This window comes from Physeter macrocephalus, chromosome 4, assembly GCF_002837175.3.
Source record: "Physeter macrocephalus isolate SW-GA chromosome 4, ASM283717v5, whole genome shotgun sequence".
Classification (NCBI taxonomy): domain Eukaryota; kingdom Metazoa; phylum Chordata; class Mammalia; order Artiodactyla; family Physeteridae; genus Physeter; species Physeter macrocephalus.
This window is the reverse complement of record NC_041217.1, coordinates 142134714-142149278: the sequence shown is the minus strand read 5'-3', so window position 1 is coordinate 142149278 and position 14565 is coordinate 142134714. Positions and strand designations below refer to the sequence as shown.

At 38.6% G+C, this 14565-nt stretch overlaps 1 protein-coding gene across 1 annotated transcript in view; it reads right to left on the bottom strand.

The window, feature by feature from the left end:
* FAF1 (Fas associated factor 1) overlaps nucleotides 1-14565 on the bottom strand; it is a 534086-nt gene that overhangs the window by 329139 nt on the left and 190382 nt on the right. Inside the window, exon 4 of the mRNA XM_024119653.3 lies at nucleotides 11821-12032. Coding sequence (XP_023975421.1) covers nucleotides 11821-12032 — 212 coding nt within the window. The remainder of the gene's footprint in view (nucleotides 1-11820; nucleotides 12033-14565) is intronic.

The window sequence follows — 14565 nt, the reverse complement described above, 5'->3', positions numbered from 1 at the left end:
CAGAGGTCTCTGAGACTGTCCTCAGTTCTTTTCATTCGTTTTTCTTTATTCTGTTCTGCAGTAGTTATTTCCACTATTTTATCTTCCAGGTCACTTATCCGTTCTTCTGCCTCAGTTATTCTACTATTGATCCCATCTAGAGTATTTTTAATTTCATTTATTGTGTTGTTCATCATTGCTTGCTTCCTCTTTATTTCTTCTAGGTTCTTGGTAAATGTTTCTGGCATTTTGACTATTCTATTTCCAAGATTTTGTATCATCTTTACTATCATTATTCTGAATTCTTTTTCAGGTAGACTGCCGTTTCCTGGTTGAGGGGACTAGTGCCTGTGTTCTGGTGGATGAGGCTGGATCTTGTCTTTCTGGTGGGCAGATCCACGTCTGGTGGTGTGTTTTGGGTTGTCTGTAGCCTTATTATGATTTTAGGCAGCCTCTCTGCTAATGGATGGGGCTGTGGTCCTGTCTGGCTAGTTGTTGGGCATAGGGTGTCCAGCACTGTAGCTTGCTGGTCGTTTAGTGAAGCTGGGTCTTGGTGTTGAGATGGAGATGTCTGGAAGATTTTTGCCGTTTGATATTACGTGGAGCTGGGAGGTCTCTTGTGGACCAGTGTCCTGAAGTTGGTTCTCCCACCTCAGAGACACAGCCGTGATGCCTGGCTGGAGCACCAAGAGCCTTTAATCCACACGGCTCAGAATAAAAGGGAGAAAAAATAGAAAGGAAAGAAAGGAAGGAAGGAAGGAAGGAAGGAGATAAAATGAAGTAGGATAAAATAAAGTTATTAAAATAAAAAATAATTATTAAGAAGAAAAATTTTATAAAGTAGAACAAAAAAATGGGATGGTCAGAACCCTAGGACAAATGGTGAAAGCAAAGCTATACAGACAAAATCTCACACAGAAGCACACACATACACACTTACAAAAAGAGAAAAAGGGGAAAAAAATAATTTATCTTGCTCCCAAAGTCCACCTCCTCAACTTGGGATGATTTGCTGTCTATTCAGGTATTCCAAAGATGCAGGGCACTTCAAATTGATTGTGGAGCTTTAATCCACTGCTTCTGAGGCTGCTGGGAGAGACTTCCTCCTCTCCTCTTTGTTCACACAGCTCCTGGGGTTCAGCTTTGGACTTGGCCCCACCTGTGTGCATAGGTCACCTGAGGGTGTCTGCTCTTCGCTCAGACAGGATGGGGTTAAAGGAGCAGCTGATTTGGGGGCTCTGGCTCACTCAGGCCGGGGGGAGGGAGGGGTACGGATGCGGGGTGAGCCTGCGGCAGCAGAGACCGGCATGACGTTGCACCAGCCTGAGGCGCGCCCTGCATTCTCCCGGGGAAGTTGTCCCTGGATCCCGGCACCCTGGCAGTGGCGGGCTGCACAGGCTCCTGGGAGGGGAGGTGTGGAGAGTGACCTGTGCTCGCACACAGGCCCCCCAGTGGCGGCAGCAGCAGCCTTAGCGTCTCATGCCCGTCTCTGGTGTCCGCGCTAATAGCCGCGGCTCGCGCCCGTTTCTGGAGCTCCTTTAAGCGGCGTGCTTAATCCCCTCTCCTCTAGCACAAGGAAACAAAGAGGCAAGAAAAAGTCTCTTGTCTCTTCGGCAGCTCCAGACTTCTCCCGGACTCCATCCCGGCTAGCCGTGGTGCACTAACCCCTTCAGGCTGTGTTCACGCAGCCAACCCCAGTCCTCTCATGGCTTCCGACCGAAGCCCGAGCCTCACCTCCCAGCTCCCGCCCGGCCCAGCGGGTGAGCAGACAAGCCTCTCAGGCTGGTGAGTGCCGGTCGGCACCGATCCTCTGCAGGAATCTCTCCGCTTTGCCCTCCGCACCCTATTGCTGTGCTCTCCCCCGCGGCTCTGAAGCCTCCCCCTCTGCCACCGCAGTCTCCGCCCACGAAGGGATTTCTAGTGTGTGAAAACCTTTCCTCCTTCACAGCTCCCTCCCAGCAGTGCAGGTCCCATCCCTATTCTTTTGTCTCTGTTTATTCTTTTTTCTTTTGCCCTACCCAGGTACGTGGGGAGTTTCTTGCCTTTTGGAAGGTCTGAGGTCTTCTGCCAGCCTTCGGTGGGTGTTCTATAGGAGCAGTTCCACGTGTAGATGTATATCTGATGTATCTGTGGGGAGGAAGGTGATCTCCACATCTTACTCTTCCACCATCTTCCCTCCATATAGGCTTACTTTTATACTACGTTGAGTCTCCCTGGTAATAGCATGGGAAGTGGCATTATCTTATTTAGCATCTCTTTGCCTTTTAATATTTATATGTATACAGAAAAATTAGTATTTATCCAATTCCTTAATAAGTAACAGAATATAAAAAATAAGGAACCAATGAAGGATATGAGGAAATTTATATTCTAGAAAGATCACTATAGGGAAACTATGTAAAATACAGACTAGAGGAATTAAGAAACTGAAAGAATGGAAATAGAGGGAGGAATTATTTTAATAACTTATGAAAGAAATTCATTCTTGAACTGTAATGGAGGGGATCCAAATAAAGTAGGAATTCAAGTGATACTGTGATAAAACTAACAGAACTTAATCAAAAGCAGTGAAAGAAATGAAAGAAGAAAAACTTCCAACAATCCCTAATATCCCTGAGTATGCCTTCCACAGTGATGCATATCAACAAACCAACAATGAACAAAGAAAAGGTGCATGACGTGATGTGTGACTGGCACATAATTCATAATAAGAGAACAACTATAATCCAGAACAAATAAAAAATTGGAACTGTTTAGAGAAGCAGGAGAAAGATACATATCATACAATAATAATATTTGGTTTACAATTCATTTGGAATCAAATTTTATTTATAAAACGTGTGTAACTATTTAAATTGTATTTGTTTTCAAACAGAATAACACAAATGCTTCTACTCTACCATACTTAGGCACAAGTCTGCTTTTAGAGTGAATTAAAAGGATAAGAGTTTACAAAATGTGATCCCTAGAAATTCTATCATATATTTCTATAACAAAGCTTTAAAATACTTCATATTCTCCAAACTAAGATAGACTTAAATGTAATATTAAGATGTATAATCCAGAAGCAGCATTCTGATCACCATCTTTGAAATCAGCAGCAGATTTCACTCCAACTGAATGAACCAATGAAAAAGTGGTTCAAGTGATTAAAATATCCATGAACTTTCACTATATGCCCAATATTCCATCAACAAAAAGAATCAGGTCAATTTGAAAGAGACACTATTATCTACTCAGTCACATGCTATACAATAGCAGTAAAAATTTATTTACTATAGGACTCCCTTCTAGTTTTCTTAAAACAGATAAAAATCTGAAATAATACTATATAGCACAGGGAATTATACCTACTATCTTGTAATAACCCATAATGGAATATAATCTGCAAAAACACTGAATCACTATGCTGTAAACCTGAAATTAACACAATACTGTAAATCAACTATAATTCAGTTTTTTAAAAAACTCAGAAAATAGAGCTACAAGAGAGAGAAAGATATTATATAATGACAAAAGAGTCAACTCCCCAGGAAGATGTACCAATTATAAGCATATATGTACCCCAAAACAAAGAACCCAATATGTAAAGCAAACAATGGAAGAACAGAGGGGAGAAATATACAACAACACCATAATAGCAGGGGATTTCAATACTGGATAAAACTTCCACAGAGAATATCAATAAGGACGTGAACAACACTGTAGACGAAATGGAACTAACAGACATGTACAAAACATAACACCCAACAGCACCAGAATACACATTCTTCTCAAGCACACATGGAACATGCTCCAGGATAGATAATAAATTTACGAAGAAAAGGGTAAAGGAAAAGTGCTATTGATTTTTAGTTTCAGTATACTGTGGTTGGAAAACATACTTGGTATGATTTCAATCGTCTTAAATCTGTTGTTTGTAACCTAACATGTCATCTATCCTGGAAAATTCACAAATATATAGAAATTAAACAACTTTTGCTTGAACAACCAATGGGCCAAAGAAGAAATCAAAAGAGAATTAGAAAATATCATGAGACAAATGAAAATAAAACACAAAATACCAAAACTTATGGGATGCAGGGAAAGCAGTACTAAGAGGAAAGTTTATAGCAGTAGAGGCCTAGATTAAAAAAGTAGAAAGATCTCAAATAAACAACTTAACTTTACACTTCAAGTAACTAGAGAAAGAGGAACAAACTAAGCCCAAAGTTAGTAGAAGTGAGGAAGTTAGTCTTCAATAAAGACCAGAGCAGAAATAAATGAAAAGAGAACAGGAAAACAGACAAAATCAATCTAACTAAGAGCTGATGTTTGAAACAATCAACAAAACTGATGAATTTTCAGCCTAAGCGAAGAAAAAATGAGAGAAGACTCAAATAAAATCAGAAATGAAAAAGGAAATATTACAACTGATGCCACAAAGATAAAAGGAATCACAGAGACTACTATAAACAATTATATGCCAACAAATGGGATTACTTAGAAGAAATGGGTAAATTCCTAGAAACATATAATCTACCAAAACTGAATCATAAAGAAAAAGAAAATCTGAACACACATAACTAAGTAAGGAGACTGAATCAATAATCAAAACCCTCCCAATAAAAAAAGACCAGCACCAGATGGATTCATTGGAGAATTCTACCAAACATTTCAAGAAAAGTTAACATCAGTCTTTCTCGAAATCTTCCCAAATTTGAAGAGGTAGAACACTTCCATACTCATTTTATGAGGCCAACACTACCATGTTGCCAAAGCCAGGAAAAAAACACTACAAAAAGAAAAAGAACAACAACAAAAACCAACAGGTTAATATTCGTGATGAATATAGATGCAAAAATCCTCAGCAAAATACTTAAAAACTGAATTTGACAGCACATTGAAAGGATCATACACCAAGTGGAATTTACCCATGGGATGCAAGCATGGTTCAACATATGAAAATCAATCAATGTGATATAGCATATTAACAGAATGAAGGGGAAAATATCACATGGTCATCTCAACAGATACAGAAAAAACATCTGACAAAATACCATTTCATGACAAAAACACTCAACAAACTAGGAACAAAAGGAAATTACCTTAATACAATAAAGGCCATATATGAAAAGATCACAGCTACCATCTTACTCAATAGTGAAAACAAAAAACTTTTCCTCTAAAGATCATGAACAATACAAGGATGCCCACTCTTCCCACTTCTTTTCAGCATAGATAGTATTGGAAATCCTAGCCAGAGCAATTAGGCAACAAAAAGAAATGAAAGGCATCCAAATCAGGAAAAAAGAAGTAAAATTATCTCTCTTTGCAGATAATATGTCTTATATGTAGAGAACCCTGAAGATTACACACACACACACACACACACACACACACACACACACAAACCGTATTAGAACTAATAAATGAATTCAGCAAAGCTGCAGGATACAAAATAGTAATGTTTCTATATAGTAACAATAATCCAAAAGGGAAACTAAGAAAACAGTCCCATTTATAACAGCATCAGAAGAATAAAATACATAGGAATAAACTTAACCAAGAAGGCAAAAGACCTGTTCAATGAAAACTATAAAACACTGCTGAAAAACATTAAAAGATGACACAAATAAATGGAAAGACATCACACGTTCATGGATTGAGAGACTTAATATTGTTAAAATGTCCATACTACCCAAAGGGACATACAGATTCAATGTGATCCCTATCAAAATCCCAATGGCATTTTTGTAGAAATAGAAAAAACAATACCAAAATTCATATGGAACCACAAAGGACCCTGAATAGCTAAAACAATCTTGAGAAAGAATGAAGCTCCAGGCCTCACACTTACTGACTTCAAAACATTTTACTAAGTAATCAAAACAGTATGGTACTGGTGTAAAGATGGAAATAGAGACCAATGGAACAGAACAGAGAGCCCAGAAATAAACCCACACATATAGGTCAAATGATCTTTGACAAGGGTGCCAAGTCTACATGATGGAGAAAGGACAGTCCCTTTAACAAATGATACGGGCATAACTGGATATCCACATGCAAAAGAATGAAATTAGACCTTTATCTCACATCATACCAAAAAATTAACTCAAAATGGATTACAGATCTCAAACTATAAAACTCCTAGAAGAAATCATACAGAAAAACCTCCATAACATTTATCTTGGCAGTGATTTCTTGTATATGACACCAGAAGCATAGACAACAAATGTAAAAATAGACTAGTGGGACTACACTAAACTAAAAAGCTTTTGTGCAGCAAAAGAAACAATCAACAGAGTGAAAAGGCAACCTACAGAATGGGAGAAAATATTTGCAAACCACACATCTGTTAAGGGGTTATATTCAAAACAAATAAAGAAATTCACAATTCAATAGCAAAAAGTTAAATAACCCAATTTTAAAATGGGCAAAGGACTTGATTAGACATTTATCCAAAGAAGATATACAAATGACCAAAAGGTATATGAAAAGATGCTCAGTTATCACCAATCATCATGAGATGCAAACCAAAACCACAAGATATCAACTCATACGTGTTAAGGTGGCCATTATAAAAACAAAAACAAAATAACAGAAAATAACAAGTGTTGGTACAGATGTGAAAAAATTGGAACCCTTGTGCATTATTGCTGGAAATGTAAAATGTGCAGCTACTATGATAAAGAGTATGGAAACTCCCCAAAAATTAAAAATAGAGCTAACATATGATCCAGCAATCTCACTTCTGGGTATTAATCCAAAAGAACTGACCTAAATGTCCACCGACGGAGGAATGGATAAAGCTGTGGTACCTATATACAAGGGAATATTACTCAGCCATAAAAAAGAATGAAATAATGCCATTTGCAGCAACATGGTTGGACCTAGGGATTATTATACTAAGTGAAGTAAGTCAGAGAAAGAAAGGCAAATATCGTATGATATCATTCATATGTGGAATCTAATTTAAAAAAAAGAAACAAAAGAAACAAATGAACTTATTTACAAAAAAGAAATGGACTTACAGATATCGAAAACAAACTTATGGTTACCAAAGGGGAAACATAGGGGGTTGGGAGGGATAAATCAGAAGCCTGCGATGAACACACACATACACTATTACATATAAGATAGATAACCAACAAGGACCCACTGTATAGCACAGGGAATTCTATTCAATATTCTGTGATAACCTATATGAGAAAAGAAACTAAAAAAGCATGAATGTATGTACATGTATAACTGAATCAATATTCTGTGATAACCTGTATGAGAAAAGAATCTAAAAAAGCATGAATATATGTACGTGTATAACTGAAACACTTTGCTGTACACCTGAAACTTACACAACACTGTAAATCAACTATACTGTAATAAAATAAAACAAAGCAACAAAACAACACACACACCAAAAATAAGAATTGAAAGCAATGTCTCTAGAGATATTTGCAATCCCATGTTCACTGCAGCATTATTCACAATAGCCAAGAGGTGGAAACAACCTAAATGTCCATCAACAGATGAACGGATAAAGAAAATGTGGTATATGCATACAATGGAATATTATTCAGCTTTTAAAAAGGAAGAAAATCCTGTAATATGCTACAACATGGATGAGCCTTTCACTTATCATATGAAGTGAAATAAGCCAGAAAGACAAATGTTGCATGATTCCACTTACATAAGGTATTTAAAGTAGTCAAACTCATAGACGCAGAAAGCAGAATTATGACTGCCAGAGGGCTTGCAGGAGCGGAAAATGGGAAGTTGCTGTCCAGTGGATATAGAGTTTCACTTACTCAAGATGAAAAAGTTCTAGAGATCCTCTGTACAACAATGTACCCATAGTTAATAAAACTATACTGTATATATCTCATTTTTAAAATAAAAAGGAATGTATAGGAGAATATTTGGGGGCATGGAGATGGGCACAGGGAGAAGGGACTAGACTAGGGGAGGAATCCAGTCAAAAAAAGGAACAAGTACAAAGGCCCTGAGCTAATAACCTATTCAAGGAACTGAAAGAGGTCCGTTACAACTCAGGCATGGTGAGTAAGGAGGAGAGTGATAATGGATGAAAACTAGAAATGCAGCAGGGTCTGGTCGAGCAGGACTTACAGGTCATGTTAAAAGATTTGAATTTTATCCCCCAAACAATGGAAAGTTTCTAAATGGTTTTAAGTAAGGGAATAACAATCTGATTCATGTTTGGGAATGATCACTCTTTTAACAGCCTTGCTTTTCTCTGTAATGCAGCGGTCCCCAACCTTTTTGGCACCAGGGACTGGTTTCGTGGAAGACAGTTTTTCCACAGACGGGGTGGGGGGATGGTTTCAGGATGATTCAAGCACATTACATTTATTGTGCACTTTATTTCTATTACTATTACATTGTAATATATAATGAAGTAATTATACAACTCACCATAATGCAGAATCAGTGGGAGCCCTGAGCTTGTTTTCCTGCAACTAGATGGTCCCATCTGGGGGTGACGGGAGACAGTGACACCCGAAGTGTGTTGCTTACATCCAGTCTACTCCGTAATCTCATTTTGGTTGCTGTCACTGCAGAAAACACTGCTTCACAAAGATAGCATGTTGGAAATGGAAGCAGCCTTTGGTGGCAATCTCAGGATATTCCGCTTTGACTTTCATCTAGAACATATGGAGATTTGAGGTTGTCTCAAACATATTTTTAAGGCCACCGTCATTTGCGATCTCAAGCAGTTGATCCTCTTCTAGCACGGACAAAGTCGATTCACCTGGCTTATTCACAAATGGGTCACGGATCCATTCCTTCCCAGTTCAGTCTTCTGTGGTTGGGGAGTAATGCTCAAACTCTTTTGAAAGCTGAGATAGGTGATCACGCACCAGCTGGGAGAAAGAAGGCCCTGGCTCAGTCTCTTTCAAAATCTCTGCTAATGTTTGAAACATGTCAAAAATCCCAATGTTCACTCGTCGCCCCCATAATTCCAGTTTGGCTTTGAATGCAGCCACTTTATCTGCCGACTTGAACACAGTTGTCGTTCTCCCCTGAAGTGACAGATTGAGTTCGTTGAGCAGGTTGAATATGTCACACAAGTAAGCAAGTTTTGCGACCCATTCTGTGGCACTGAAATGTGCTGCCAGTGGTGACCATTTTTCTAAAAGAAATCTCTGGAGTGGTTCTCATAACTCAAAAACTCTGGCCAGTGATCTACCTTTAGAAAGCCATAGCACTTCTGTGTGTAAGAGAAGACGTGTGTACTCTGCATCCTCCTTCTCACAGAGCTAGCTGCGTGAACAGATGTGAGTTAAGGGCATGTACTTTAATGTGGCTGATAATTTTAATCACATCCTGCAAAACACTGTTAAGTTCAGGTGACATTTTTCAGCTAGCCAGCATTTCTCTACTGATGATACAGTACGTAGACTTATATTTGAGAAACAACCTCTTTGACCCGAGTTGAGAAACCAGAAAGCCGTCCAGTCATGGCAGCTGCTCCATCCATGCATATACTGATACAAAATGACCAATTCAGTTTTCTTGATATGTAATAATTCAAAGACTTGAATAGTTCTGCAGCTGTAGTGTTGGCTGACAACAAAAGTGCACATAACATACCCTCATGCGCATCCTCCTGAAAAATATATTGCACGGAAACAAGAACTGTTGCCTTGTTGTCAACATCAGTAGCCTCGTCAATCTGGATTGTGTACCACGGTGACTCATTAATCCTCTAACAATTGTGCCTCAATATCCTCTGCTATTTCATCAATTCATCTAGTTACGGTGCTAGCTGAAAGAGGAACACGTGCCACCTTCTGAACTGCAGCCTCTCCTAAAAGTTCACAACAAATGTCCTTAGCAGCAGGCAGGATCAACTCTTCACCAATAGTAAAAGGCTTTTTAGCTTTAGCAATGTGGTTAGCCACTAAGAATGATGCTCTCAGTGCAGACACATTTGATGAAGTGGTGGCCTTGAATAATTGCTTCTGTTCTTGTGTTCACATTTTTTTCTTTTGAAAAACTCCAAAGGCTTGTCTTTTAATGCAGGGTGCTTGGTCTCCATGTGGCAAAGCAGTTTTGAAGGTTTCACAGCTGCATTGGATAACCAGTTGCCACATATTATACAAAGTGGGGTTGGAGAATGTCAATCACCTGTTGCAATGAACCTGTAATTTAAGTAGGACTCTTGGTGTTTTCTTTTAAATGCAGCTTTCTTTTTGTTGGCAGCCTTAGACTCTTCTGCTGTCTCATCATTGGGTCTTTCCCACTTTTCAAAGAAGCTCTCCAGCAACATTTGTTTTTTACTCATTTTGGCTAGGGTTAGCTCGTGGGCTTACCAAAACTGTGACTGAGACAGGTGCACAGAGTGGGAAAGAGGCGCGGATAGAAGTGGTAAATAAAATAATGGGCGGGCCACGAGTGGACTAAAATAAGTGTTGGATTCTGACTTAAAGCCTGCCACCAGATGCAGCTATACAATTGAAGTACATCAACTCACTTGCGAATATAAAGCCTGCCACCAGATGCAGCTATACAATTGAAGTACCTCAACTCACTTGCCACTATAAAGCCTGCCACCACATCCAGCTTAATTGTCACTTGCCACTCACTGCTAGGGTTTTGATAGAGTCTGCAAGCAATTGATTTATTATGGTCTCTGTGCAGTCAAACCTCTCAGCTAGGGCTTCCCTCGTGGTGCAGTGGTTGAGAGTCTGCCTACCGATGCAGGGGAAACGGGTTCGTGCCCCAGTCCGGGAGGATCCCACATGCCGTGGAGCGGCTTGGCCCGTGAGCCATGGCCGCTGAGCCTTGCACGTCCAGTGCCTGTGCTCCGCAACGGGAGAGGCCACAACAGTGAGAGGCCTGCGTATCGCAAAAAAAACAAAAAACCTCTCTGCTAATGATAATCTGTATTTGCAGCTGCTCCCCAGTGCTAGCATCACTGCCTCAACTCCACCTCAGATCATCAGGCATTAGATTCTCAAAAGGAGCACGCAACCTAGATCCCTCGCATGCGCAGTTCACAGTAGGGTTTGCGCTCCTATGAGAATCTAACGCAGCTGCTGATCTGACAGGAGGCGGAGCTCAGGTGGTAATGTGAGCGATGGGGAGCGGCTATAAATACAGATGAAGCTTTGCTCGCTTGCCCGCCGCTCACCTCCTGCTGTGCAGCTCAGTTCCTAACAGGCCACAGACTGGTACCTCAATTAATAAAATTAAATAAAATTAGGAAAGGATCTCCCCAAAAAGGAACAAAGGCAAAATTTCAGAAATATCTAAAATTCAGATATAAGGCAAAACCATATTAAAATAGAAATTAATACAATTTCTAGTTCTACAACAAACATGGATCAAATAATCTGAATCAAACATGAATTCAACATAGTTTCTCTACAGAATTTTGGTAAAGTTTGTCTGAAAATGACAGGCATACACTATGAGTCTCCTTTGAGAGAACAGTACTACAGCATTTATTTAGCTGGCAGGGAGAAGAAGTGATGGCAATGTCTTATTTCTGATTTCTCATTAATCATAGTATTAAAAATGAAGGAGCTTCAGCTATAAAGTCTGATATCAATATACTTAATAATTCTGGTATTTTTTTAAGCTCTGAGATGTTTGATTTGTATCTGCCCTAAAACAGCTTCATATACCATTCTGCATATGTGGAACAAAAAAAATTATTCTCAAACTTACCTCAATCTGAAGACAGTATTTAAAATTAGAACACAATAATCTGTATGAAACTATATCAATTTGTTTTTTTTTCCTTCTTGTCAGCAGTCAACTCAAAAGAAAAGAATATAAACTGAATGTTTACCTAATGAATTATTTGTGGAGGCTATATGGTAGGAAAAACCTTACCAACGGTACAGCTGTCTTCAAGTACCACATCAACATTTCTGTCTCTGTACTCAACCCTGAAGTCCAGCATCCGAGGTTGCCTTTCTACAATTTGCCTAGATGGCATTACAGGTCGAAATGCTGAAGAGGAAGAGGGAGCAGGAGCAGGAGCTGCAGCTGGGTGACTTGCTGGATCAAATGCAGGTCCTGATATAGGCTCACCCCCATAGTCACTGAAATATTGACATAAAAGAAGGATTATCATCAACCAAATAACTACAGATTACCACTAAGGACCCACTCCATACAGTAAGTCCCCTACATACAAACCGTCAAGTTGCGAACTTTCAAAGATGCGGAAGTATTATAAACCTATTACAGCACAATACTATACGGCCAATTGTGTTAGTTGGGTACCTAGGCTAACTTTGTTGAACTTACGAACAAACTGGACTTATGAAAGCACCCTCGAAACAGAACTCATTTGTATAGAGGGGACTTAACTGTACTTGGCTTGTGTTGTTCTTCATATCAAATTTACCTACCTGTGCATCACGGACTAAGTAAGTTCTAATTCTTCCACAAAATCTCTCCCAATGACTGAAAGCCACATTACTCTCCCTCCCATCCTTGCCTTTCTATGTCTTTTAGCAGTATCACACATATCTCATTTAATTAGATTTTTGCCTTATGCTGTTACGATGTTGATAAAACATCATTTTAAACTCTGTGAATTACTAACAGTGTCTTCTTAACCCACTCTCATTTACTTACCGAATCATTAATTGATTCATTAACTCTACTTTCCACAAAAACTATTCTGAAACTTTACCATCCTTAAACCTCCATTCTCCCTCTCACTCCTCAGTCTTAAAATATATTTTTCCTACTTTGCAGAGAAAACAGATGCCATCAAGAAGAAATTCCCTTACCTTTCTAACATCAAATCCACAAACTAACCTGCATATGCACTCTCTTTCTCTAAATAGAGAAGACATTGTTCTATCTACGCATCTACTAATTAGCTTTACATTATGGATTACCCCTTTCCCTTCCATTATCTTCAATATCTCCTTCTCTTCTGGATTCTTCTCAGAAACATTTAAACATGGTTGAATCTCTCCCTTCTTAAAGAATAAAAATGAAATCGTGGCTCTGTCCACTTAATAGCTGTCTCATTTGTAAAATAGGAAAATTAATTATATTTGTAAGGATTAGATCAAATAATATGTATGAAAAGCTTAGCACAATGCCTAGTACTTAGTAAGATCCCAAACCTCAAACCCAGTATAGCCAAAGTTTAAACCATTAATGTTTCCCCAAGCCTGATTTTCCCATTTGTTCCTCATATTAGCTACCCAAGCTAGAAACCTCTGGCATTATCCTTGCCCTATTTTTCTCTCTCCACTCCCACATCTAACTAGTCCTTTCAGTTTTAACTCCTACATATCTTTTAGATAAGTCATCTACCTTTCCCCTCCGAAGCTGCCACCCTAGTCCAAGCCACAGTCACCTCTTACACGGATTAACGCAATAGCCTAACTAATCTCTCCATACATACCCTTACCCCCCTGCATTTCATCCCATACCACTGCTAGAGTGAAATTAAAGACAAATGTCTTCGTATAATTTTCTTCTATATTCCCCTTTGCTCTTCATATAAATGGTCAACGTGGCGTACAAGGCCCTATATGATCTGAATCCTATCTACCTTCCCATCTCCATCTTGTGCTATGCTATCTCCATCTCTCTATGCTAATAGCCAGAACAGCCTTTTGTTTTTTGTCTTACTTGATCCTTCCTATTTCATGAGGTAACATAAAAACTATTCCTTCTAAGAATATTCTTTCCTTCTCATCCCATCCCCAAATTCCATCTTTCTTCTAGCTAATTATATTTATCTTTCATATCTCAGATTGAGTATTTTTCAACTCAGAGCATGTTTTACTACCTCAGACTAGTTCTAATATCTCACCACTATCAATAATTATGAAGCTCACATTTGTGTTTTTAATGGCGGTATCATCTGCTGAGTTCAAGATTTTATACATAGAAGATATACAAATATTTGACAAACTAATGAGTAGAGGAATAATTATGAAGAATTTGGATTTTTTTTTCTCTGACTTAAGTTATCACATATATATTGTCACTGTTTTTCCCCCCTCAGTAGGAATAGTAGGGAGGGAGGAAACATAAGAAATGCTCCCATTCATTATTGTATAATTTTTCTCCACCACCAGAACTACAAGCTCAGTTCTAAAATATCTTTCTTCTCACCCTGAATTCAAAGAAAAATAATGTGTTGGGGGCCCAAATAGGAACAACAACAAAAATGACCAAAAACTTGCCAAGTTAAGCATTGTTTATACAATTAAGAAGGAGAGAATATTTACATTTATTTCACACTGTTACTTTGATCAGTGTTTATCAAATTATAGATTACATAATTGATTGAGTTGTGGTAAGTCTTTTAAAGAACACAATCTGAATAAGATTAAGAACAGAAAAGAATAGGATAGGATAGAATAGGATAGAAATTATCAGTATCTTTCACTTAATAGTTAGGACCAAGTATTATTTCCTAAAACTTTTGATTCTGGGACATATTTGTAATATGTGTATTTTGGATTGCAAATATTTCTCGTTGTAGGTCTTGTCAAAAAAGTTTGAAAGTGACTAGCTTAGATCTCACCAGAGTTCAGACACTCTAATCATTGATCCAAGGACAAAAACCTATCCATTCTCCCAGTTGTCAGAGTCAAG